This window comes from Protopterus annectens, chromosome 1.part1, assembly GCF_019279795.1.
Source record: "Protopterus annectens isolate FY-2018-M chromosome 1.part1, PAN1.0, whole genome shotgun sequence".
Taxonomy (NCBI): domain Eukaryota; kingdom Metazoa; phylum Chordata; order Ceratodontiformes; family Protopteridae; genus Protopterus; species Protopterus annectens.
Genome location: NC_056726.1, coordinates 1104801974 through 1104829460, shown reverse-complemented (window position 1 = coordinate 1104829460; position 27487 = coordinate 1104801974). Strand labels below are relative to the sequence as shown.

General features: G+C 40.5%; 1 protein-coding gene across 1 annotated transcript in view; it reads right to left on the bottom strand.

Moving 5' to 3' along the window:
• LOC122809029 (zinc finger protein 260-like) overlaps positions 1-27487 on the bottom strand; it is a 128686-nt gene that overhangs the window by 74285 nt on the left and 26914 nt on the right. Inside the window, exon 2 of the mRNA XM_044080234.1 lies at positions 8663-8789. Coding sequence (XP_043936169.1) covers positions 8663-8789 — 127 coding nt within the window. The remainder of the gene's footprint in view (positions 1-8662; positions 8790-27487) is intronic.

The window sequence follows — 27487 nt, the reverse complement described above, 5'->3', positions numbered from 1 at the left end:
TGGAGCAAAAGCTTAAAAGACGAATTTATGAACACATGTATGAGATTAAAACCAAAAATGAGAAAAAATGCTCTGTTCAAACACACTGTGGTCTGCCAACAAGCTAAGTTCAAGTTTCTTATTCTTGAACAGGTCCAGGTGGACCTAAGGGGTGGGCCATGGTAAAATTTATTGGAATATAGGGAACTGTACTGGCCGGTTTTATTAGATGCAGCAAGAAGTCCAGGACTTAATGAAAATATCAACGTCGCCCCACTTTTAAAACTAAGAGCTGCCAAATTATGACGTATTTTTTACTGGTTGTTACTACCATTCTACATAAAGGTTTTTATGTAACCAACTTCTTAGTAAGTAATTGGGATTTTTATTAAAACGTTTAGTATATGTTGTGTAAAAAAAATTTATTTTTGGATTTAATATTCCTTGGCCTCTAGATGGTGTTATTGCATATGTGGATACACTGTTAGACATTTATTTCTGGTTTTTAAGTTAAATTTTGAAACTTAAACTTTTAAGTACGTTTTCACATTTTTTGAAAGTTTTTTTGTTTATACATGGTTGAATGTAGTTAATAACGTGTAGGATTAAGGTGTACAAATTTTATGAATGACCCTTTACTAGCGTTTTAACAATTAAGAAATGTTTATATAGGTTTGTATTTATTAATTGAAAGGTGCTGCTGATAGGTCTAATCTCAACCTATGGGTATAAATGTTAGGGGGGTATTGATAGGTGTATTTCTGATGAAGTCTAGTTGCTAGACAAAAACATGCGGCATTTGCAGCGATAATAAAGCGCATACCTCAAGTGGATTTTACATTTCTGGCTGCATCTTTCATTATTTCACCTGTTTCTTTTGGACAGACCAGCAGAAACCTACTCAAATGCAGGGCTTAAATAAGAGAAGCTAAAAACTTTAAAAAAACTCAAAAGAACCAATGAGGATGCTTACTGCAAGCTCTAGACCAACCACCCATCACCAGACAGGCTCCGATCAGCACACTTTTCTCTGCAATGAAAGCAGAAGGGCCCCTTCCAAAGAGGTCTTGGAAAATGTGCTCAGAATACAACATATTCTTCCCGTTTTACAGTTCTATTGTCATGACTGACTTTTCTTATAAATGATGATAAACTCTGTTGGCATCCATTCAAGTGTATAGTTTATACAGCATCGGAAAGCAAGTTATTGGTCTCTAGTTTTTAGGACAGCTTGCAGGTTCACTCTTAAGTAAGAGTATTGTTTTCCTGTTGTTAACCAGGCTGGTGTCTGTTCGGGGTGTGCATATAAACAGTTCCTACTCATGGTTAAATATTCATGTAAAGATATTAATACTTTTAGACAGAAGTTAAGTACTGCATCTGGGCCTGGGGTTTCCCAATTAGGGGTTTTTCTTAACTTTGTTTCAATCTCTCTGGTCATTACTCCATCCCATTTCATATCTTGTACATTTGAAATTCTTATTCTTTCTTTTACTTCTATCCATTTAGCATCTTTGTTATGTTTCACAGGCCGTTCATAGATATTTCTCAAAATGTATATCTATTTCCTCTTCTTTTTATTTTTTTTTTGTAGTGTTTCAGTTCCTTTTGCCTTGTTTCCCAATTCTCTATAAAACTTTTTTGGGTCATAAATTACTTATTTTGTACTTTTATATTTGTCTGCATATCTTCTAAGTTTTTCTGCCTGTGCTCATTTGTTTAGTTACTCATAATGCATGATAGAGGGTCTATGTTCGGCTTTGGCTACCAAAAAAGATAAACCTCAAATGGCTAAATTTTGAATGGGACACAGCAAAATGAAAAATTAGTGAACAAGAACATTGAAAATAAATGCATCAAATGGCCATAGTTGGCCAACATTGCAAACACAACCAGTCTACCCCCACCCAACTATATACAGAACTCCAAGATCCTACAGTGGGGAATAGGGCAAATTTAAAAGGCTTCCCTTCACTTACCTTATGCATCATGTTACTTCCTGGTTGGTGGCCAGCTATGGCCATTCAATGTATTTATTTTCGATGTTCTTGTTTGCTAATTTTCCATTTCACTGTGTCCTGTTTGAAATTTATTTATTCAAGGTTTATCCTTTTTGGTAGCTGAACATAGACCCTATGATAGATCTGGATCTGCTCTGATACTGCACATTGCTTTTATCACATCTATCTTTCTGAGTATTTTGTTGAACTGTTCCCTCTTCTATGCTCTCTTAACAACTTCACTTCTTGTCTTAATTGCTTTATAGCTTTCTCTTTTCGACATGTCCATGATGGCATTCAGTTTCTCCCCTTCCTTTCCTTTACTACCTGTGTTTTTCTGGCAAGACTATCTGTTATTAATTTAGCTGCACAATAATATATCCTATTTACTTCTGTTACATCAAATGAATTTCTGTGGACAGTCCTAATTACTGTGTTGATTTGTTTTTTCAGACTTCTAACTTTTGGGGGTTTATTGACTTTCTGTAGTCTATTTTTTCATTGATCTTAATTATGTCTGTCCATCTCTATTAAATCAAGCAACTCTTCTCTTAGATCATTCAACCTGGGGGTGGCTTTAATGTTCCTCATGGACAGGAGCAGTTGGTGCTAATCACTGATTCTCTCTAATAACAATGACTAACCATGGTAAACTAGGGAACAAATTTATTACATGGCTAGGTTTGTTAAGACCTTAGGGACATTAACCTAGTAACTTCCTATGAGCATTGGCTAATTTCCAAGCACTTCCAAAACCAGTAAGCACTATAGCATACATTGAGTTATTTAGAAAATCTTTGTATAGCCATATTGATAGCTGTATAGAACAAGCCATTCTCACTCATATTACAAATAAGACAAACCTAAAAGACAAGCCACCCTGGTGGAATCACAATATCAATTGGTTATACAGCAAAAGCAAAAACATCTCAGCCAAACATAGGAGGAATAAAGCCATACATACTAGAAAAACCATGACCAATCTAAACAGGCAGCCAATACAGTTAATACTTCAGAAGGTAATTTTGAAGAAACAGTAGCTTCTTGGATGAAAGATAACCACAAGTCTTTTAACAGCTATGTCCGTAACTTCAGGGGAAATGCACAACAATGTTTAGAACTTCTTGTAAATGGCATCACCCACACTGAACTGGAGGCCATTGCCAACCTTTGGTTTACAAGTTCAGCTCAAATTTCTCCTGACAGTCTCCCCCCGATAGTCCAAAGGGCATATTGCATATCACAATCTCCCCAACCATTACTAGGGAACAGGCCATCAATGCACTTTCCAAGGCCAAAACCACTACATTGATGGGCCCCAATCACATCCTGAGATGCTTAATAAAAAGTATGAAACATGAACTCTCGGGTTCACTTAAACCATTTTTCAGCTGGAACCTACACTCAGGTTTTGTACCCAAGGAATGGAATATGTGGGAACTGTGCCCACTGATCCGGGCAACTACAGGCCCATAAGTCTGACCAGCATCGTATGTAAGACCACTGAAGGAATCATCATAGAAATGACAAATGAAGATACATGTAACCTGCAAGGACCTATCACAGATGGGCTTTATTAAAGGAAGACTGTGCCTATTAAATTTGGTGGACTTTTTTGAAAGGGTCACCAAAGCACTGGATGAAGGCATGACTGTGCACACAGCTTACCTCAACCTGGTCAAGGCATTTAATACAATATCTCGCTCTGCCATTAAAAACAAGCTCAGTAATTTAGGTATAAAACATTTTATCACCCACTCAACCACTGGATATCCAACTGTCTCACTGATAGGACCCACAAGGTAAAAATAGATGAGGCTACCTCCATCAGAGGCCAGTCACTAGCGGAATCCCCCAGGCCCCAGTAGTGGTCCCGCTCCTTTCTGGCATCCATTTCTCTGAAATGGAAGAAAATGCTAAATGTTTAAGGCCGAGTACGTTTCCAGAAAATGGGTTATCATCGACTCCCCTGCAAACACTATCATTCTTCAAGAAGGTATATCTCTAACTAATAAATGGTGCCAAAGCCATGGCTTAAACTCACTGCTAAGAAATGCCCATGGCTTAAACTCACTGCTAAGAAATGCATAGTTTTACCCTTTGAGAAGTCAACCATCCCAGCTAATTACTGAGTTGATAATACACCCCTAAGAGTTGAACTAATGGTCAAGGATCTGGCCAATCACATAGACAGTAGCCCTACCTTTGACCACCATGTGGCCACAGTAGTGAGGAAATCCTTTTATGTTGAGCAACTTATAAGTAAGGGTGTGACATCTAGGTGCAAAGAGGTCATTATCCCACTGTACTCCACCCTTACCAAAACAATAATAGAGCATAATGTCCCCTGACCAGGCATATGCAGCAACTAGAGTGACTGCAGAGGTTTCTTACAAAAAGAATGCAAGCTGTACCAAACATGTTTTTTACAGAGTTTCACTCTACTCATTGTCCATGTTTGACTTAGAAACCCTGGACTTATGAACCTTCTGCATATTCATAAATCAGAATACCAGAAATACAAGGTCTAGAGACCGGAATTTTGTCTGCAACTTAAACAGAACATGCTGGAGAGGCAAATGCGTCCCAGAGACTGCCCCTCCTATGGAACAGGCTACCCCATCCTTGTGAAGCTGAGTTTGGCTATTACCCAGCTTAAGTGCAACCTAGACCAGTAGCTGGGGAATAGGAAATTTACACCAGGCCTGGCACCCATCTATTATGTTTGGAGGTAGGTTATAAATGCCTAGCCCTTAATGTCCTGTTTGGATACTGGACGTCATTATTATTTCAAGAAAACTTGGTTAGACTTAAAAAGGCCCACTGGGTAATTTGTCTAGTAACAATCTATGAATCTATGAATACTCTCTACAGTAATGAAGCAAGACAGTTAACAAAACAAATATCTGACTTCAACAGAAACAAAAATAAACATTTTTGTGAAGTGGGTGAAAGATATCATGCACCCCATATAACACCACAACTAGACATACATACTAACTCCATTGTTGCTCAACTGTGGGACTAACTAACCTTCCTTCACCAAAAGTTGAACAAACCTGCAGTTAGCACAGCAAATGTGGACAATAAACAAGAGTCAGTGTTTTGGTTTGACAGTATAGAATTCAAACAAATTTCAGTGAACAAATGCCCAATGTCACCTAGCTCTTTTGAAGCTGACCCTCCTCTTTAATGCCTTTCCCACAGCTTCATGAGTCCGTTTGTTGCCTTGTATCCTGCTACCGTTTTTAGTTCATTCTCTTCTCCATCTTCTCCATGAAGGGGCTTCGGTATGTCTATGTTAAACATGGCCACTTCTTATATTTATATTTTCACTTCCTTCCACTCTCTTTGTTCTTGAAAATAAACACTTTGCTCTGCCTCCCTCGCAATTAACTGTGTATCTATGCCTGTACCAATGGCACAGAGGGATGAAGCCTAACTGTGAACCAGCTGACTGTGGTTTGACTAGCAGTCCAGTTCCTTACTCCCCAAGGTAACCCTCTGACCGAGGCTCTCTTTAAGGGGTCATCACTCCCACTGAGCAGCACCCTGCATTTTTGGTGGTAACACCAGCCATCTATCTGCCTATTCAGACAGTCTTTTTATACACCACCTTATTTGTGTCACCATCAAACAGACTAATCATGTTTTCTCATCCTGGTATGATGTCCAGAAAAGGATACACTGAATATAATGCTGGTTCCAGTACGGATTTTTGCACATCACTACTGGTTACCTCTGTATATTGTAAGAGTAAACACCTATACCTACTGCCTTTATCTTTCTACAACTTCGGCATCTTTCTGTCTACCATATCACTTTGGCCACATTTCTACCCCCCCAACTTTTCCAGCAGCCTTTTATATGTGAGTGAGTACAATGGTTTGTTGAAAACTCTGGATCCACTCTCCCAGTACTAAGTTACAACTTCAAAAATTATTTCTAATTTTGGGCGGGATGGAGCAAAGGTTGACGAAATAAATTACAAGCATACCTTCCAAAAAGTCTGCTGATATGTACAGTGGATATAAAAAGTTTGCACTCCCCTGTTAAAATACCAGGTTTCTTTGATATAAAAAAAATGGGACCACAATAAATCATTTCAAAACTTTTCTCACCTTTAATGTGACCTATAACCTGTACAATTCAATTGAAAAACAAACAAATCTGTTAGGGGAAAATATAAAAAATAAAAACGTACAATATGCTGGTTGCATAAATGTGCACACCCTTAAACTAATACTTTGTTGTATGTGCACAGCCTTAAACTAATACTTTGTTGAAGCACCTTTTGATTTGATTACAACATTCAGTCTTCTTGGGTAGGAGTCTATTAGCATGGTGCATCTTGACTTGACAATATTTGCCCACTCTTCCTTGCAAAAGCACTCCAAATCTGTCAGATTGTGAGGGCATCTCTTGTGCACAGCACTCTTCAGGTCACCCCACAGATTTTCTTTTGGATTTAGGTCTAGGCTCTTGCTGGGCCATACCAAAACTTAATTTTCTTCTGGTAAAGCCAATCTTTTGTTGATTTGGATGTATGCTTGGGGTCATGGCCATGTTGAATGGTGAAATTCCTCTTCATCTTCAGATGCCTCAAGATTTTAAGTCAAAAGTGACTGGTATTTGAAAATGTTCATAATTCCCTCCACATTGACTAAAGCCCCAGTTCCAGCTGAAGAATAGCAACCCCAAAGCATGATACTGCCACCACCATGCTTCATTGTTGGGATGGTGTTCTTTTGGTGATGCAAAGTGTTGTTTTTGCGCCAAACGTACCTTTCAGAATTGTGCCTTGGTCTCATCAGACCATAACACATTTTCCCACATGCTTTTGGGAGACTTGATTTATGGTTTTGGAAATGTTAGCCTGCCTGGATGTTTTTCTGTGTAAGAAAAGGCTTCCATCTTGCAACCCTACCCCATAGTCCAGACATATGGAGAACATGGGAGATTGTTGTCACATGTAGTACACAACCAGTACTTGTCAGAAATTTCTTCAGCTCCTTCAGTGTTGCTGTTGGTGTCTTTCTCAGCCTCCTTAACCATTTTTCATCTTGTCCATTCATCAATTTTGGAGAGACATCCAGTTTTTTGCAACACCATAACTGTCCCATATTTTCTCCACTTTTTGATGACTGTCTTCACTGTGTCCCATGGTATATTCAATGCTGTGGAAATATTTTTGTACCCTTCTCCTGACTGATACCTTTCAACAATGAGATCACTTTGATGCTTTGTAAGCTCTCTGTCAACCATGGCTTTTGCTGTAGCAGGCAACTGAGTAAATGTCAGGAAAATCCTACTAGGACATCTGAATTTTATTTGGGGTTAATCAGAGTCTCTTTAATTGATGGCAGGTGTGTACCCAAGAAGACGGAATGCTGTAATTAAATCAAAAGGTGCTTCAACAAGGTAATAGATTATGGATGTGCACACACAAGTTTAAGGGTGTGCATACATATGCAACCAGTGTATTGTAGGTTTTTTATTTTTATATTTTTCCCCTAACAGATTTGTTTGTTTTTAAGTTGAATTGTACAGGTTATAGGTCACATTAAAGGTGGAAAAAGTTTTGAAATGATTTAGTGTGGCCTCATTTTTTTATATCGCAAAAAACTGGCATTTTAACAGGGGTGTGTAAACTTTTTATATCCACTGTATATTCACAGAGATTCAATCTGACACACTCACCCCTACCTAAAAATTTTCAGTTGAGTAGGAAAAAAAGCTTTTTCTTCTTTGAAAAAAATGTACATGTAGAAATCTGAAAGTGACTTGCTCCATCTTAGGCCAGGCACAAAGTGTTAAAGTATTTCAGCCCTGACCGCAAATGTACTGTCGAGTGATTGGCATTGCCCAATTTCATCACCTAACATCTTCAGTTTGGGTGGCTCCTCCCTTAACCTCATCCTATCCTATGCCTCCAGATACACTGCATCCACACATTTGTGAAAAGTTCTTGAAATTTCCTCCATACCGCTCAAGAATTAGGGATAAAGCTAAAATTTATTTTATTTTATTTTACATTTGCTGACCGGGCTATTCCAGCTGGATATATGTCCATTTTCAGCAGAGGCCTGGGGAGAAAAGCTCCTCAAAAACACAGTAAAATTTAGATAAAATAACAATATTCAGCAGATACAGGTACATTATTATATATATATATATATATATATATATATATATATATATATATATATATATATATATATATATAAATATACAATTATACAAAATGTAATGATGGATAAAGGCCTAAAATCAGTCAGATAGTAAATATTTCCTTTATATAATTAGCTGCTAAAATAGTATGTTTTGCTTTAGCATTCATTTCCTGAAAGATATGAAATCTGAAACTCATATCTGGCAATATTTAATGACTGCAGTCATTGGCAAATTGCCAGAGAAGCATACATTTTGCGAGGAATAATTAAAACATTTTTGATGGAGTCGTTCAGATTGTTGAGGTATGCTTTTTCCTCCTTTTGTAAAGGCACCATGTATGTTTGTTTCATCACCTCTCTGTGCAGTCCTGGAACCTTCTTGTACAGACACCGTGTGTTAATTGTTGTGTAACATCACTTTACCTGAAGCTCCAGACCACCCTTCATACCTTCCAGCACAATGACATCAGATATCACACCTGTGTGCATCTCTGGCAAAAGCCTTCTTACCTACTGAGACCATGTGCTCAAAGTTCTGTATCATCACCTCCTGGTGCAACTGTTTCTCCTCTTTGGTCAGAAGTTCCCACTCATCTCTTGAAAACTCAACAGCAACATCTTCAAAACTTTCTGGTACCTGAAATGACAATATTTATTTTTTTTTATTTTGCTTTTGATTACCAGATTTGTCAGACTGGGTTTAGTCAGGAACCCCCTTTCAGTAATGGCCTGTGGAGGAAAAACTCTAGCATATTACAAACATTTCTAAACAGACATTCAGTAATATATATATTAACAGACATTATTCATTTACTAATCAGATTACATTCATATAATGTAAAAAGCAACTATTACAGCATAAAATATATTTATTCATTAGGAATTTTGAACACTGAGCATTTGAAGAGGTATATTAGTGCATTTGTCCAACAGATAATTAGAATATGTAATTAGTGTTTAGTAATTCAAAGAAACAGAAGTGAGGGAAGGAGCTATGTAGGGCAGAAAATGTTAATATTGTAGTTAACAGATGGGGTATAAAGCAAGTTTAGAGACAATTATATATATGGCATTCAACCATACTATCACTGGCTAAGCAACACAACCCCCATCCCCTCCAACCAGCACCTTCAACTAGTAATCTCCTCACTGCCCTCTCTTTTTCTCCTGTACCTACCGCCAACATAAAAAAACTCTTAACTAAATTAAGCCCACCAAATTAGCAGCAGACAACCTCCCAAGTGAATACCTACAAATCGCAGCTGATGCTCTGGCCTACCCAGTATCTATCTTGATTAACCGATCTCTGTCAGAAACTTACGTTCTCACACTGTGGAAAGTATCACATATAATTCCCCTCTACAAAGGCAGACCCACCACAGAACTAAACAATTACCGCCCCATAGCTATTCTCTCTCCACTCTCCAAAATACTAGGGAGATGCATATACTCTCAGGTCTCAGACTACCTTCTTACTAACAACCTCCTTTCCAGTACTCAGCATGGTTTCCGACCAAACCATAGCACCACCACTGCCTTACTCTCCTTTACTAACACTATCCTTCAGCATAAAAGCAATGGCTCTCTCTCCTCTGCTACTTTCCTAGACCTATCTAAAGCATTTGACATGGTCCCACACAGACAACTTATCTCTGGCCTCAATAACCTATCCTTCTCACAATCAGTCACCAACTGGTTTCAGAGTTACCTGTCTGACCGCCAACAATCTGTTGTATGGCAGAATGACATATCTCCCCAACTACCTGTCTCCATAGGGTTCCCCAAGGATCCATCCTCAGACCCCTACTCTTCAATGTTTTCATCAATAATCTAGCCTCTGCCAACAAACATGGCACACTCATACAATACGCAGATGACTCAACCATCATCTGCTCAGCCCAGTCCCTACCCAAACTGCAAAAAGTCACACAGGAAGCCTTTTCCTCCATTGAAACTTGGTTATCCGATGCCCAGTTAATACTCAACCCAAACAAAACTAAACTACTCATCTTCCAACCCACCAAACATACTCAAAACAACTTTCACTTTAACATCACAGCAAAAGACAACACCACTATATACCCAACTGAACACACCAAATTACTAGGAGTGGAAATAGGCAATAAACTAAAATTTGACATTCACATATCCATGACCATAAAAAAGTCCACAGTAAACTAGGAGCGTTATACAGAAATAAGCAACTTCTCACCAAAGATTTCAATAGCAAATTCCCACCTTATCTCCACCCTAATTTATGCCTCTCCAATATATACCAACCTAAGGCAATGTGATCTAAACAAGCTAGAGACCTGCTACAACAAAATCGCCAAATTCGCCACAGGGGCATCCTACCTTAGTCACCACTGTCTCTCACTTGCTGAACTCCCTCACCTCCTTCAATGGTATCAACTCTCACTCGCCCACAAACTAGTAAACCATCCATTAAATGTCCCATCCCTCCAGAATCTACTCCAACCCTATCGCACCATCAGACCACTAAGATCCAGCAACAAAAATCACTTGCAGATCACTAAAGCCAATAACTCTGCTGGTGAAGCACTATTCTCTTGCACCATAGCCAAATTATGGAACTCCCTCCCACCCACAAATACCTCCATACCATCATGCACCCACTTCAAAACTTTACTAAAAGCGCACCTAAAAACGTGCTGGCTATGCCCTTGCAACTCCCACTCTAATATCACCCACCCCATCCAACCACTACCTTTCTTTTCACTCCACTAACTACCTTAATTATAGAAAGCTCAGATGCTCATAAGCCTAGTACTTATTATACAGCAGGAACTTCTTATTGTAACATTTGTTAATGTCTGTTATGTACTTCACAGATAAAGATTCTAGTTGTCTACTGATGTACTATGTTCTTCTTCTATAAATATGTTGCTATGTAAATTGTTAATCGCTATGTAATCCAATGTAACTACTGGCTGTTTATTTTAACTGTGGAGCTTTTCTCCCCGGGCCTCCGCTGAAAATGGACCTACGTCCAGTCGGACACTCCCGGTCAACAAATATATATAAATAAATAAATGAGGTTTTATATTAGAAGTACAGAGGTGGGGGTTAACAGTGCCACACAATTATGCAAATGGCTGGTGGGAGAGGATTGTAAAACTATTCAGGTATTGGGGAAGACTGGTTGTGGTGTACAGGATTCTGAATGAAGAAAAGTGGTTTGATGATATAGCAAGCTGAAGATGACAGTAGCACTTTCCTGGAGATATACAGGAGCAGATACAATGATCTGATGGGTGAACTTTTAGTTATGTTTATAATGACTTCGCTTTCTGAATAGATTTCAGTGATAATAAGAAATGGTTCCATACTTTAGCTACACTATTTGAATATAGTCACCCGCAGTATTAGATGATTTGATTAAAGCGATTAGTGATTTTTCTCTAGACTGTAAAATTTTACTGAAGGACTAATGTATTAAGTTGTTAAGGGAAGGGCAATTTTGTGACTTATAGAGAAGTATAAAAACACAAAACAAACTTGGAAAATAACAAAAAAAAAGTATGATAATGACCTGGATACACTCCAAAAAGATTTATTCACAAATAAAGGGAGCGCTTTCGTACAGGACAGTACCTGTACTTCTTCTGACAAGACAATACTGAATGCAAGACGTTATATACACTCTCCCAGAATGTAAATCTACTGAGCTCTATCACATGGTCAAGTAAACATTAATTACATTAAATAAGAGACCTAGTTTGGAAAAATATAAGAAACTCATTAGAAAATACATTGAAAAATATGTTTCAAAATACCTCAGAAGTGTACATAGAAGTATATTGGAAAAGTAACCACTAACACCTGGTCATCTTCTTTCGGCTGTTCCCGTTAGGGGTTGCCACAGCGGATCATCTGTTTCCATTTCTTCCTGTCCTCTACATCTTGCTCTGTCACACCAACCACCTGCATGTCCTCTCTCACCACATCCATAAACCTTATCTTAGGCCTTCCTCTTTACCTGTTACCTGGTAGCTTCATCCTTAGCATCTTTTTCCCAATATACTCAGCATCCCTCCTCAGCACATGTCCAAATCAATGTAATCTTGCCTCTCTGGCTTGGTCTCCAAACCTTCTAACCTGGGCTGGCCCTCTGATATACTTATTCCTAATCCTGTCCACCCTCGTCACACCCAGTCAAATCTTAACATTTTTAACTCTGCCACATCCAGCTCTAACTCCTGCCTTTTTGTCAATGCCACTGTCTCCAATCCATATAACCTAGCTGGTCTCACTACCCTCTTGTAGACCTTCCCTTTCACACTTACTGGTACTCATCTGTCACAAATTACTCCTTACACTCTTCTCCACCCACTCCATCCTGCCTGTACTCTCTTCTTCACCTCTCTTCCACACTCACCATTACTCTGAACTATTGAGCCCAAGTATTTAAACTCATCCACCTTTGCCACCTCTACTCCTTGCATCCTCACCATTCCTCTATCCTCCCTCTCATTCACACACATATATTGTCTTAGTCATGCTGACCTTTATTCCTCTTCTCTCTAGAGCACATCTCCATCTGTCCAGGGTCTCCTCCACCTGTTCCCTACTCTCACTACAGATCACAGTGTCATCTGCAAACATCATAGTCCACAGGGACTCCTGTCTGATCTTGTCTGTCAACCTGTCCACCACCATTACAAATAAGAAAGGGCTCAGAGATGATCCTTGATGTAATCCTACCACTACCTTAAACGCATCCATCATTCCCACCGCAGACCTCACCACTGTCACACTACCCTCATACATATCTTGTACCACTCTTACATACTTCTCTGACACTCCCGACTTCCTCATACAATACCACAACTCCTCTCTAGGCACCCTGTCATATGCTTTCTCTATGTTTACAAAAACACAATGCAACTCCTTCTGACCTTCTCTGTACTTCTCCATCAACAATCTCAGAGCAAACATTGCATCTGTAGTCGTATTTCCCGGAATGAAACCATACTGCTGATCACTAATCATCACGTCCCTTCTTAACCTAGCTTCCACTACTCTTTCCCATAACTTCCTATCCCCACTCTTAGATTTGGCTCTTCCCACTCTGTTTGCCCTGCGGGCTCACTCCGCTCCCCTACCCTGTCCCCAATATCCACCCGCCCCAGGGGTCATAAACTTATACTAATACACCACACCCTTCCTCCTACCACAGCCAATCAATAGTTCTCCCTCCTCCTGCCTATTAAACCACACCACTTTACTTGTTTCCCATAAACCTTCCCCTCCACGTCAAGTACCATCACTTTGACACATAATTACTGTGCCTTACTACCTTACCTACACCTTTAAATATCTGCTAAAATATTTTACCATGCCTTCATCTACTACCACAGCTCAATTCAGGCTGTTACATTTTCTTTAGCCACTACCTACATCTTAACATCCTTTGAACATTCTCTATACCTTAAACCTCACTACACTTTCAAACAAACTACACTAATACTAAACACCAACTTCACTCACATAAACATAATCTCTGTTCCTAGCTACCTACCAGCAAAATACCACAGACTGTCCCACATCAAGTACAATAGTCCACAAACTAGGAAAGCTCTATACCTTATCTGCAATTTTTAAAATCCTTGGTTTAGACAAAAAAACAATTCATTACTAGATAGCGACATCCACCCAAATCTTGGCCCAGCCAATACAGTTATAACTAATCACCCTGACCCCATTCCCCCTATCTCTCCTGCAAATTCCAAACTCACAAACTCCTTATATATTGCACATCTCAATATGCGTAGTATTAACAACAAACTTACTCACCTCCATGCCCTACTGGATGAGCAATCCTTTGACATACTTTGCCTTTCAGAGACATGGCTAAAACCCTATACTTAGGACATTGAAATTACCCCACCAGGATACAATAATAATAATGTTAGAGCACAGAAATAAGAAGGGTGGTGGAGTAGCTATCCTCTTTAAAAACAAACTACAAGTTACCTCCCTGGAGTATAAACCACCCCCTGAGAGCAATGCTGAAATCCTTGCTTCCAAACTTCAGCTAGACTCTACTAAATCCATTTACATCATATGTATCTACTTACCCCCTGGTAATAATATCAGTATACCTGAGGATATCCTCAGCTCCCTATCGCCACACTTCCCACAAGAAACTGTAATACTAGGAGATTTCAATATTGACTGGAAGTGCATCAGTAATGAACATTCTACTTCTCTCATCAACCTCCAGGGTTTCTCTCAACTAATTTCCTCCCCAACTAGAATTAAGAAACCAAGTAAAAAGGAAAGTATCTTAGATTGGATTTTTATAAATAAAAACACCTTACTTATAACTTAGGACTTCTCCCAGATAATATTAGTGACCACTCATTAACCTACTTAATCAGGCAAAAAACCCATTTTCCCCATAAAGCCACATATAAAACAATAAGGTCATTTAAACACTTCAACTCTGAACTATTCCAAAATGAACTAGGTGCATGCAATTGTTCCCCCTTAAAAAGCCTCCCACTTGAAGAGGCTGTTGAATACTTTAATACTAAATTCTTAAACATCCTTGACCAGCATGCTCCAAAACTAACTCTAAGAATTAGGTCTAAGCAAGCCCATTGGCTCTCCACAGGCATCAAACAGAAAATGTTACTCAGAAACAAAGCCTGGAACACATGGAGAACCATCAAAAATGACTTAAATCATCTGACATTTAGACAGTTTAGAAATGTCACAAAAAAGCTTTAATCTCTGATAAAAAATCATTTTTATACAGAAATGCAACAAAAATACCAGAATAATCCACAAAAGTTCTGGGCAAACATCAATAGATTGCTTCACCCAGGTCAATCCACAACACCAGCCCCACTAGGTAGTACACAGGAAAACAAGCTGCAAATGCCTTTAACACCTTCTTTACAGAAGCCATTCAGTCTCTAGCAAACCAACTATTTGATAGCGCTACCCTTCCTACCGCCTATACTAGCTCTCCCCTACATTTCAAATGCAACTCATCACAACACACTATATTTGCAAACTCTTACTTAAACTAAAACCTTGCACTCCATCAGCTGACCATCTACCTGCAGAAAGCAGCTAAAGCAATAGCCTATCCTATAGCCATCCTTATCAACAGAACCATTAGTGAGGGAACAATACAAGTAATCTGGAAAATCTCTCACATTATCCCCCTTCACAAAGGTGGGAGCTCTAATGAACACTCTATCGACCAATAGCCCTACTTTCCCCCTTAGCAAAAAATATGGAAAAATGCATGCATAATCAACTTCTCAACCATCTAATTCAAAATAACCTGCCTGCTGAGTGCCAACATAGCTTTAGGCCATTCCACAGTACTACAACCGCCCTCCTATCCTTCTCCACAGTACTACAACCACCCTCCTGTCATTCTCTACAGTACTACAACCGCCCTCCTGTCCTTCTTCACAGTACTACAACCACCCTCCTATCCTTCTCTACAGTACAACCACCCTCCTATCCTTCTCCACAGTACTACAACCGCCCTCCTATCCTTCTCCACAGTACTACAACCGCCCTCTTGTCCTTCTCCACAGTACTACAACTGCCCTCCTATCCTTCACTACAGTACTACAACCGCCCTCCTATCCTTCTCTACAGTACTACAACTGCCCTCCTATCCTACTCTACAGTACTACAACCGCCCTCCTATCCTTCTCCACAGTACTACAACCACCCTCCTATCCTTCTCCACAGTACTACAACCGCCCTCCTGTCCTTCTCCACAGTACTACAACCACCCTCCTGTCCTTCTCTACAGTACTACAACCGCCCTCCTGTCCTTCTCTACAGTACTACAACCACCCTCCTATCCTTCTCTACAGTACTACAACCGCCCTCCTGTCCTTCTCTACAGTACTACAACCGCCCTCCTATCCTTCTCCACAGTACTGCAACTGCCCTCCTGTCCTTCTCTACAGTACTACAACCGCCCTCCTGTCCTTCTCTACAGTACTACAACCGCCCTCCTATCCTTCTCCACAGTACTGCAACTGCCCTCCTGTCCTTCTCTACAGTACTACAACTGCCCTCCTATCCTTCTCCACAGTACTACAACCACCCTCCTGTCCTTCTCTACAGTACTACAACCACCCTCCTGTCCTTCTCTACAGTACTTCAACCGCCATCCTGTCCTTCTCTACAGTACTACAGCCGCCCTCCTGTCCTTCTCTACAGTACTACAACCGCCCTCCTATCCTTCTCTACAGTACTACAGCCGCCCTCCTATCCTTCTCTACAGTACTACAGCCGCCCTCCTATCCTTCTCTACAGTACTACAACCGCCCTCCTATCCTTCTCCACAGTACTACAACCGCCGTCCTATCCTTCTCCACAGTACTACAGCAGCCCTCCTATCCTTCTCCACAGTACTACAACCACCATCCTACCCTTCTCTACAGTACTACAACCGCCCTCCTATCCTTCTCCACAGTACTACATCTGCCCTCCTGTCCTTCTCTAACACCATCAACAAAAATAAAAATATCAATATTCTTACCTCTGCTCTCTTTATCGATCTTTCAAAAGCTTTTGATATGGTTAATCACCACTTGCTCCTAAATATTCTCAAATCTCTTTCTCTTGACACTCAGGCTATAAAATGTTTCAGTTCCTACCTCCACAATAGGCAGCAAGCAGTGCTCTGGGAGAATCACCTATCTTCTCATCTGCCTGTCACACTAGGTGTACCTCAGGGCTCTATTTTAGGCCCTCTCCTTTTCTCAATTTTCATCAGTGATTTACAATTAGCAATCCCTCAGGCTGCTTGTATACAATATGCAGATGACTCGACAATAATATGCTCAGCCAATTCCTCATCTGAACTGCAATTAAAAACACAAACAGTATTTAGCAAAGTAGAAACATGGTTTCTGCAACGATGCCTCCTCTTGAACCCAAAAAACACAAAGCTTCTACTTTTCTCTGTTACCCACAAGTCCACACAAATAGATTTCACACTTACATTTAACAATGGCACACTCATAGCACCTGACATAACTACCAAACTCTTAGGTGTCTTTTCACTCCTACCCACAAGTCTACACAAATAGATTTCACACTTACATCTAACAATGGCACACTCATAACACCTGACATAACTACCAAACTCTTAGGCGTTACTATTGACAACTACCTCACCTTTGATACATAAATAAACAATACAGTAAAAACAGTCAACAAAAAAATGGGTGCCCTCTACAGGATCAGACCTTTCCTTACTTCACCTGCCAGATCCACTACTGCCCACTCCCACCTTATATCTACACTTCTCTATGTTTCTCCTATCTATACTAACCTGTCGAAAAATAATCTTCTAAAACTTGCCAAAACCTACAACATTGCCAGATTTGCCACTGGAAATCCCTTCCGAATCCATCACTGTAAGAATCTACAACAACTAGGTTGGCTGGAACTCCAGAATCAGCTTATGTTTAACCAACGTACAATTATCCGTAAGACCCTGTACCAGCCTCATAATACTCCAACACTATCTTCCCTTGTCACTCCCTACAAAAACCTGAACACCTTATGCTCCTCTAATAAACTACTAGTTAGTATAAGCAAATCCAAAAACCTGGCTGGTGACTCTCTCTTCTCAAATACAGCTGGGAGACACTGGAACCTTCTTCCTAGTGATGTAACATCACTTTCCTCCGTTACTATCTTCAAACAGAAGCTCAAAATCTACCTTAAATCACACTGGACCTGTCCTTCTTGTAACTCTGACTGACCTTTACTGTAACTGCTATGGTTTCTTAGAACACAGTGGCCTTGTCCTTGTTGTAACCCTGACTGACCTTTACTGTAACTGCTATGGTTTCTTAGAACACAGTGGCCTTGTCCTTGTTGTAACCCTGACTGACCTTTACTGTAACTGCTATGGTTTCTTAGAACACAGTGGCCTTGTCCTTGTAACCCTGACTGACCTTTACTGTAACTGCTATGGTTTCTTAGAACACAGTGGCCTTGTCCTTGTTGTAACCCTGACTGACCTTTACTGTAACTGCTATGGTTTCTTAGAACACAGTGGCCTTGTCCTTGTTGTAACCCTGACTGACCTTTACTGTAACTGCTATGGTTTCTTAGAACACAGTGGCCTTGTCCTTGTTGTAACCCTGACTGACCTTTACTGTAACTGCTGTGGTTTCTTAGAACACAGCGGCCTTGTCCTTGTTGTAACCCTGACTGACCTTTACTGTAACTGCTATGCTCTCTCTTTTCTTCTTCCTCCATTCTACCTCTCATTCCTTGTTACTTATTTCTGAAGAAATTGGAATGCAAGCTAAGTAATCAAGTTAAAATGTTTATTCTTTTGAAGAGTTTTAACCATATACTATCTTAAATCACTTTAGCTTGCTCTGTAAATAGAAACGATCTGAAAGAATGTGCTAACAGTGAAGTGACCGATATTATCTGTAATCCTCTGTTCAATATTACATGTATGTTGTTGTTTATTATATATATATATATATATATATATATATATATATCTTATATATATATATATATATATATATATATATATATATATATATATATATATATATATATATATATATATATATATGTATATATATATATATATATATATATATATATATATATATCTTTCTAACTGTTTGGAGCTTTTCTCCCCGGGCCTCTACTGAAAAAGGATATGTATCCAGTTAGACTAGCCTGGTCAACAAACGTAAAATAAATAAATAAATAAAATAAACTTCATGCTGTGACTTATTAGTTTTATCCCTCTGTAGTTACTACAGCTCTGCACATCACCCTTATTCTTAAAAATTGGTACCAAAACACTTTTTCTCCATCCCTCAGGCATCCTCTCACTTTCCAAGATTTCATTAAACAATCTGGTTAAAAACTCCACAGCCATTTCACCTAAACACCTCCATGCTTCCACAGGTATGTCATCTGGACCAACAGCCTTTCTGTTCTTCATCCTCTTCATAGCTATCCTTACTTCCTCCTTGCTAATCCGTTACACTTTATGATTCACTATCCGCACATCATCCAGCCTTCTCTCCCTCTCATTCTCTTCATTCATCAGCCCCTCAAAGTACTCTTTCCATCTGCTCAACACACTCTCCTCTCTTGTGAGTACCTTTCCCTCACTATCCTTTATCATCCTTACCTGCTGCACACCTTTCCCAGCTCTGTCCCTCTGTCTAGCCAATCGGTACAGGTCCTTTTCTCCCTCTTTAGTGTCCAACCTTTCATACAACTCTTCCTACGCCTTATCCTTGGCCTTCACCACCTCTCTCTTTGCCATGCTCCTCATCTCCTTACACTCTTGTCTACTTTCTTCATCTCTGACAATTCCACTTCTTCTTCACCAGCCTCTTCCTCTGTATACTCTCCTGCACTTCCTCATTCCACCACCAGGTCTCCTTGTCCTCCTTCCTCTGTCCAGATGTCATAACAAGCACCTTTCTAGCAGTCTCCCTTACTAGCTCTGCTGTAGATGTTAAATAACACTTATAAAACTGAAAAATTAATAAATATTAATAATTAGATAAGAAATAGATACAAAATGGATAAAAATGACTGTTAAAACCATTCTTATCCAACATAAGGATGTTAAAATTCATCTATTTGAATATAAATACCTTGCAAAAATGGTAACCTAGATGAATGCACAAAATGAACAATTTAAAAAACTGAAAAAAATATATCAATGAAAATGAAGGCCTTTATCTTGCATTCAGTATTGTCTTGTCTTGTCTGAAGCAGTACAGGTACTATCCTGTATGAACGCACTCACTTTATTTGTGAATAAATAATTCATTTTGGAGTGTATCCAGGTCATGTTCATACTTATAGAGAAGTCTCTGAATTGTAGTTAGTTGAGAAAAAGCTTGGCGATAGTGTAATTCTAACCAGTTTAATTCTGTGAGGGCTAGGCAGTGGTGTGTTCTGCTGTAGTTACCTAACAATTTTGCAGATTTGGCTATTTTGTTATAACATTGCTATGGTTTGTACAGTTGAGAGACATGAAGGTTAGTTGAAGATTGGGGCAGCATAGGGGAGAGATGGCTGTAAGAAAGTCGAAGGTATGCATCTTCTGGATATGTCAGTGAGATACGTGTGTTTAAAAAAATAATTAAAACCTGTTACATGATAGTCAAATTTCTATGATGACACCCAGTAATTTTATGTGGTTTACTTGTTCTATCATGATGGTGCCAACAGAGTTCATAGTCAATTCTGCTGTTTTGGTAGAGATGTGTTCTCCGGTAAAGAGCAGTACTTAGTTTTGTTAAGATTCAGTAGTACAATAAAACCTCGATTATCCATCACTGTCAGGACCATCACTGTGAAGCATGAGTGAATAGATGAATAAAAGAAATACATACCCCCCATTCCCCATGACTATCAATCAATAGTCCTAAGCATATTATAATATGCTCTTAACTGTCTTGGCCAGTCTGTCTAGAACTGGATACACTCCAAAAATAATTATTTATTCACAAATAAAGTGAGCGCTTTCATACAACTTTCCTCACTTGTCTAGAGGAAAACCGTTTTTAGTACTTAATAAATAAGTACCTATTCAGGCATGTCTAAAGGTCAGCTCCTGGTGTTTTCTCCTGTCTACCTGATGAATCTGGGCATCTTGGGACAATGCAGCAATTGCCTCATGTACACAGACAACCCTCTCCTCCTACTACCCAACACTACGACCTGTGAGAGATGCACTTATATAGCCAAACTGGAAGCAAAGCTCTCTTCACCAAAGACTGGCCTAGACAGTCAAGAGGAGAAGGTAAACACTTGCACTGCACCACACTCATCACATAGTCCCTCAAAACCTACACCACCAAAACACACACACACAAAATACACACCTACATTTGCGGAGGCTCTCAGTACAAATCTGCCCAAACAACAGAGACCTGCAAAGCAGAAATGCAAGCAACCTCCACCACCTAACACAACCCAAATGACACATAGCCCACATACTCAGTGTGCCACTCAACTACAGCCCACAAGACATAACATACCCAACTCTCTAGTCATAGGCGACTCTATAGTCAGGCACACTGATGTCCCACTCACCAGGGTAAACAAGGAAAAAGTTACTGTGAGCTGCCTGTCAGGTGCCAGGATCTACCACATAATGCATGCACTCAGGTCACTCCACAACAAGTAGAAATATGACTCTGTCATTGTCCATGTTGGTGTGAATGACCTGAGATGTACCTCTCTGGACTACATGAAATGAGACATGGAGGAGCTCTCTGATCTTGTAGCCCAGGCAGGTATGACCCTAGCCCTGAGTAGCATCCTGCCATCACCCAGAATGACACCACAGTACAAGTACAAAATTACTGATTTTAACAATTGGCTAAGCTTCTGGTGTCATTCTAAGGGAATCCAGTATCTGTCTGCCTGGGATGACATGATCGACAGACCTTGCTGCTTTGCCAGAGATGGTCTGCACCTGTTGCCCTTGGGATTCCGGATACTGGCAAAGGCTCTTGCCACCCCTATAGTGCCTTTTTTAGGCAAGGTTCAAATGACAAATTCACCACCGTAACAGACACAAGCAAGCAAAATCTGAGAATAATGCTACTCAATGCTAGAAGTCTAAACCTCAAAATGCACTCACTCAAGGCACTCCTTAAAATGGAGAACATCAACATCTGTGCAGTGACAGAGACCTGGTTCAAAGCTCCAGAGAGTACCCCTGCATTACCAGGCTATAATTCATACCACATCTTCCAGCTACCAAACCCGGACCGAAACACTAAAGGTGGAGGCATGTCCATATTCATTAAGGATATCCACACCTCCAAGCTAGTTGCTCAGCATAATGCATCTGATATTATCCAAGTCCAACTAACTCTGGGCAAAACCGCAATCCAGATTGTAGCTTGCTACAGACCCCCCACAATGCCCCAGGATTCCCACTCCTCTTTTCTTGATACACTAGAAAATATTAAGGTACAACCCAACACTCTAATAATGGGTGATTTCAACTACCCTACCATTAACTGGGAAAACTACTCATGTACCAACTCTTTTGCTCAACGTTTTCTGGAAATCAACAATTCCAACGCCTTGGATCAACTTATCCACACCCCCACCAGGGGCAGCAATATCCTAGACCTGGTCATCACCAACATGGGTGACCAGTGTTCCACACCAGAGGTCAGCTCCTCGTTGGTCAGATCCGACCACAAGCAAATCACCCTAGATATCCACATCCCGCTCCCACCCCCTATTAGGAAAACAACTGTAAAATATTTCTCCAAAGCCAACTTCACGCTTCTTAAGACAGAAGTGGCAAACTTCACGACACTCATGCAGATGGACAATAGAGGTACGACTGCTGAATCCTACACAAATGCACTTTATAAGCACTTACACGAGTGCATGGATCATGCTATCCCTAACAGAACCAAGATGCTGTCCTCCAAAAAAAGGAAGACGACCTGGTGGTCCACTGCCATAAACAAACTCTACAACAGAAGAAAGAAACTGTTGCAAAAAAAAAGAGTAAAATCCCACGATTGGAGGAACTCCCTGGTCAGCCTCAGTAAGAAGCTGAGATCCCTCATAAAATCCTCCAAAGCTAGTTATGAAAACAAAATCACCACTGATTCTAAAGAGAACCACAAAGCATTCTATAGCTATGTCAAGAATCTCAATGGCAACACTCAGATCAGCTCCTAGTTACAGCACAATGGCAGTAAATATACAGAAACAACTGATATTGCCAACATCCTGGCAGACAGGTTCAGTGCTAACTTTACCCCCCTTCTCACCCCCTAAAGAGCCCATCTCTATACCGGAAGAATGCAAAGTTCCTGTAATCACGGCTGCAGACGTAAAAAACACACTCTCCAAAGCCAAAAACACAGCATCTATTGGACCTGACAACATCCCAGGCTGCCTTCTACATGAACTACAGAATGAACTGGCACCCCACCTAAGTACGTGCTCAGTCATAGCCTCACCTCAGGCTTTTTACCCATTGAATGGCACACCACGACAGTTATCCCACTCCACAAAGCGGGCAGGGCACAACAGACCCTGGGAATTACCGCCCCATTAGCCTGACGAGCCTGGTCTGCAAGGCCATGGAACGTATCATCATGGAACTCATAAACAAAGACATTGGAGATCTCCAAACTCTGGACCCCAAACAGTTTGGGTTTGTAAAAGGCAGATCATGTCTCCTAAACCTGATAGACTTCTTTGAAGTAGTCACCAAAGCCATAAATGAGGGTAAGGTGGTTCACACAGCCTATCTAGATCTCACCAAGGCATTCAACACCATCCCCCACTCTGGAATTTTAGATAAACTCACTAAACTAGGTATAAATCCCTATCTCACAAGATGGGTTGCCAACTGGCTTACTGACAGAACCCATAATGTGAAAGTAGTAGTGACAAGTGGAGTACCACAGGGTTCAGTCCTGGGTCCTCTCCTGTTTGGTATCTACTTCTCTGAAGTACAGGCTAACACAGAAGGTCTTTGGCTAACTAAATTTGCAGATGACTGCAAACTAGGAGCCATAATCAAAACCCCTATCGATGTGGACATCCAACAAAAGGGCCTCACTGAGACAGATCCCTGGTGTCAAAGACATGGTCTCAAACTCAATGCCAAAAGTGCATTGTCATCCCCTTTGGTAAAAACTCTGTACCCATGAACTACCACATCTTCCAGCTACCAAACCCGGACCAAAACACTAAAGATGAAGGCATGTCCATATTCATTAAGGATAACCACACCTCCAAGCTAGTTGCTCAGCATAATGCATCTGATATTATCCAAGTTCAACTAACTCTGGGCAAAACTGCAATCCAGATTGTAGCTTGCTACAGACCCCCCACCATGCCCCAGGATTCCCACTCCTCTTTTCTTGATACACTAGAAAATATTAAGGTACAACCCAACACTCTAATAATGGGTGATTTCAACTACCCTACCATTAACTGGGAAAACTACTCATGTACCAACTCTTTTGCTCAACGTTTTCTGGAAATCATCAATTCCAACGCCTTGGATCAACTTATCCACACCCCCACCAGGGGCAGCAATATCCTAGACCTGGTCATCACCAACATGGGTGACCAGTGTTCCACACCAGAGGTCAGCTCCTCGTTGGTCAGATCCAACCACAAGCAAATCACCCTAGACATCCACATCCTGCTCCCACCCCCCATTAGGAAAACAACTGTAAAATATTTCTCCAAAGCCAACTTCACGCTTCTTAAGACAGAAGTGGCAAACTTCACAACACCCATGCAGATGGACAATAGAGGTACGACTGCTGAATCCTACACAAATGCACTTTATAAGCACTTACACGAGTGCATGGATCATGCTATCCCTATATAACAGAACCAAGATGCTATCCTCCAAAAAAAGGAAGACAATCTGGTGGTCCTCTGCCATAAACAAACTCTACAACAGAAGAAAGAAACTGTTGCAAAAAAAAGAGTAAAATCCCACGATTGGAGGAACTCCCTGGTCAACCTCAGTAAGAAGCTGAGATCCCTCATAAAATCCTCCAAAGCTAGTTATGAAAACAAAATCACCTCTGATTCTAAAGAGAACCACAAAGCATTCTATAGCTATGTCAAGAATCTCAATGGTAACACTCAGAGCTGATCTGAGTTACAGCACAATGGCAGTAAATATACAGAACCAACTGATATTGCCAACATCCTGGCAGATAGGTTCAGTGCTAACTTTACCCCCCTTCTCACCCCCTAAAGAGCCCATCTCTATACCGGAAGAATGCAAAGTTCCTGTAATCATGGCTGCACAGGTAAAAAACACACTCTCCAAAGCCAAAAACACAGCATCCATTGGACCTGACAACATCCCAGGCTGCCTTCTACATGAACTACAGAATGAACTGGCACCCCACCTAAGTACATGTTCAGTCATAGCCTCACCTCAGGCTTTGTGCCCATTAAACGGCACACCACGACAGTTATCCCACTCCACAAAGGGGGGGGGGCACAACAGACCCTGGGAACTACCGCCCCATTAGCCTGACGAGCCTGGTCTGCAAGGCCATGGAACGTATCATCATGGAACTCATAAACAAAGACACTGGAGATCTCCAAACTCTGGACCCCAAACAGTTTGGGTTTGTAAAAGGCAGATCATGTCTCCTAAACCTGATAGACTTCTTTGAAGTAGTCACCAAAGCCATAGATGATGGTAAGGTGGTTCACACAGCCTATCTAGATCTCGCCAAGGCATTCAACACCATCCCCCACTTTGGAATTTTAGATGAACTCACTAAACTAGGTATAAATCCCTATCTCACAAGATGGGTTGCCAACTGGCTTACTGACAGAACCCATAATGTGAAAGTAGTAGTGACAAGTGGAGTACCACAGGGTTCAGTCCTGGGTCCTCTCCTGTTTGGTATCTACTTCTCTGAAGTACAGGCTAACACAGAAGGTCTTTGGCTAACTAAATTTGCAGATGACTGCAAACTAGGAGCCATAATCAAAACCCCTAACGATGTGGACATCCAACAAAAGGGCCTCACTGAGACAGATCCCTGGTGTCAAAGACATGGTCTCAAACTCAATGCCAAAAAGTGCATTGTCATCCCCTTTGGTAAAAACTCTGTACCCATGAACTACCACATAGGCAGTAGTCTACTTAACACTGAATGTGTGATAAAAGAGACCTTGGGACACAGGTGGACAGTAGTCTCTCCTTTGATAATCACATCACCACAGTGGTCAGGAAATCCTTCTACGTGGCACACCTCATCACAAAAGGTTTCTCATCCAGAAAAAGAGGCCATTGTTCCTGTCTACTCATCACTCATTAGACCCATCATAGAGTACAACGCCCCTTTTGGTATGTACCTCACAAGACATCTACAACAACTGGAAAGGCCACAAAAATACCTCACAAAGAGGATTACTGGCCTCAAACAGATGCCTTACGCAGGCCGACAGCTTTACTCCATTGCATATCGCCTACTCGGAGGCGATCTCTGCCTAACATACAAAGCTATGTCAAACCCAGAGCTGTTGGACATGCTCCACTTAAAGAAATCCCAATCCCTCTGAGCTACACGCTCTAGGGACCTAAACCTTGTCACCACAATAAACAGAACATGCTGGAGGGATAGATTCCTGTCCCAGAGACTTCCCATACTCTGGAACAGACTACCTATCTATGTCAAACAGAGCTCCTCATTAGCACTCTTCAAGAAAATCTTGATTGGATGGGTAATAGGAAATTCACCCCAGGGATCACTTCTGTGGTTCTCCTTGACAGGGGCACAGGAAAATAATTTTCTTGGGTGGCGAAAGCCAGGGTACCTTTTTGGCTAGGCCTGTATAGTCCCCAGGGCCAATAGCCTAGTACCTACATATGAACCTATAATGTAAATTAAACATACAGGCTTTAATTATTGCATTCAGTTATAGAATAAAAAGAACACCGATATATAAAAAGAACGAATGGCTGCAATGAAATCAAAAATATACTGTATTTATAAAATTTATTTAGGTACAGTATGTATTTTAAATTAGGTACTGCATTAGTATTGTATTAAAATATGAGTACAAACATAAATACAATGAAATTACAGTAAAGTAACATGATGTAGGCCTATAGGAGTATGAGTGAAATTACGTACTGTGTATATGCGTAACTATTTTTTCACAAAGTCTGTCATTCTCTTCTGCCTGAGCATACTATGGGCCTGTTTTGATGCTGTGTTGCAGATGTTTCATAGGTTCATAGGTTAGTACTAGGCTAACTGCCCTTGCGAGCCATTTTAAGCCTAGCCAATTATCCCCTGTGAGATTCAAACCCTGTGACTTGTGCTTGTAAGGCAAACACCTTAACCATTAGGCCACCCTCCCAACCCCTTTCAAAGAAGCAGCAGTTGAGTAGAGTCTGCCTCCACTCGCTGTTCAAACATTCAATGTGCTTAGAAAGCATAGCTTCTGCTTCACTGTGGCTAATTGTGTTTGATGTTTCCTCGAGGTCGGCATCTTCTTCATTTTCAGTGTTGCAGTCATCTTCGGTCAACAAATTTTGCACCAGTTCATCTTCATTCAAAATTTCAAAACCTCTATCATGTTTATCCATGTCAAACCATTTATTCACTTGTTCCATGGAAACTGATTCACTACCAGAATTTTTTTTACACAGTTCTAACATTTCATTGTCATCATCAGCATTTTCCAATTCATTTTCAGTGGCAGCTTCATCTTCCTTTGTATCAGGCCACAATTTATTCCAGCCTTTTTTTAGGGTTTCTTCAGTGACACCTTGCC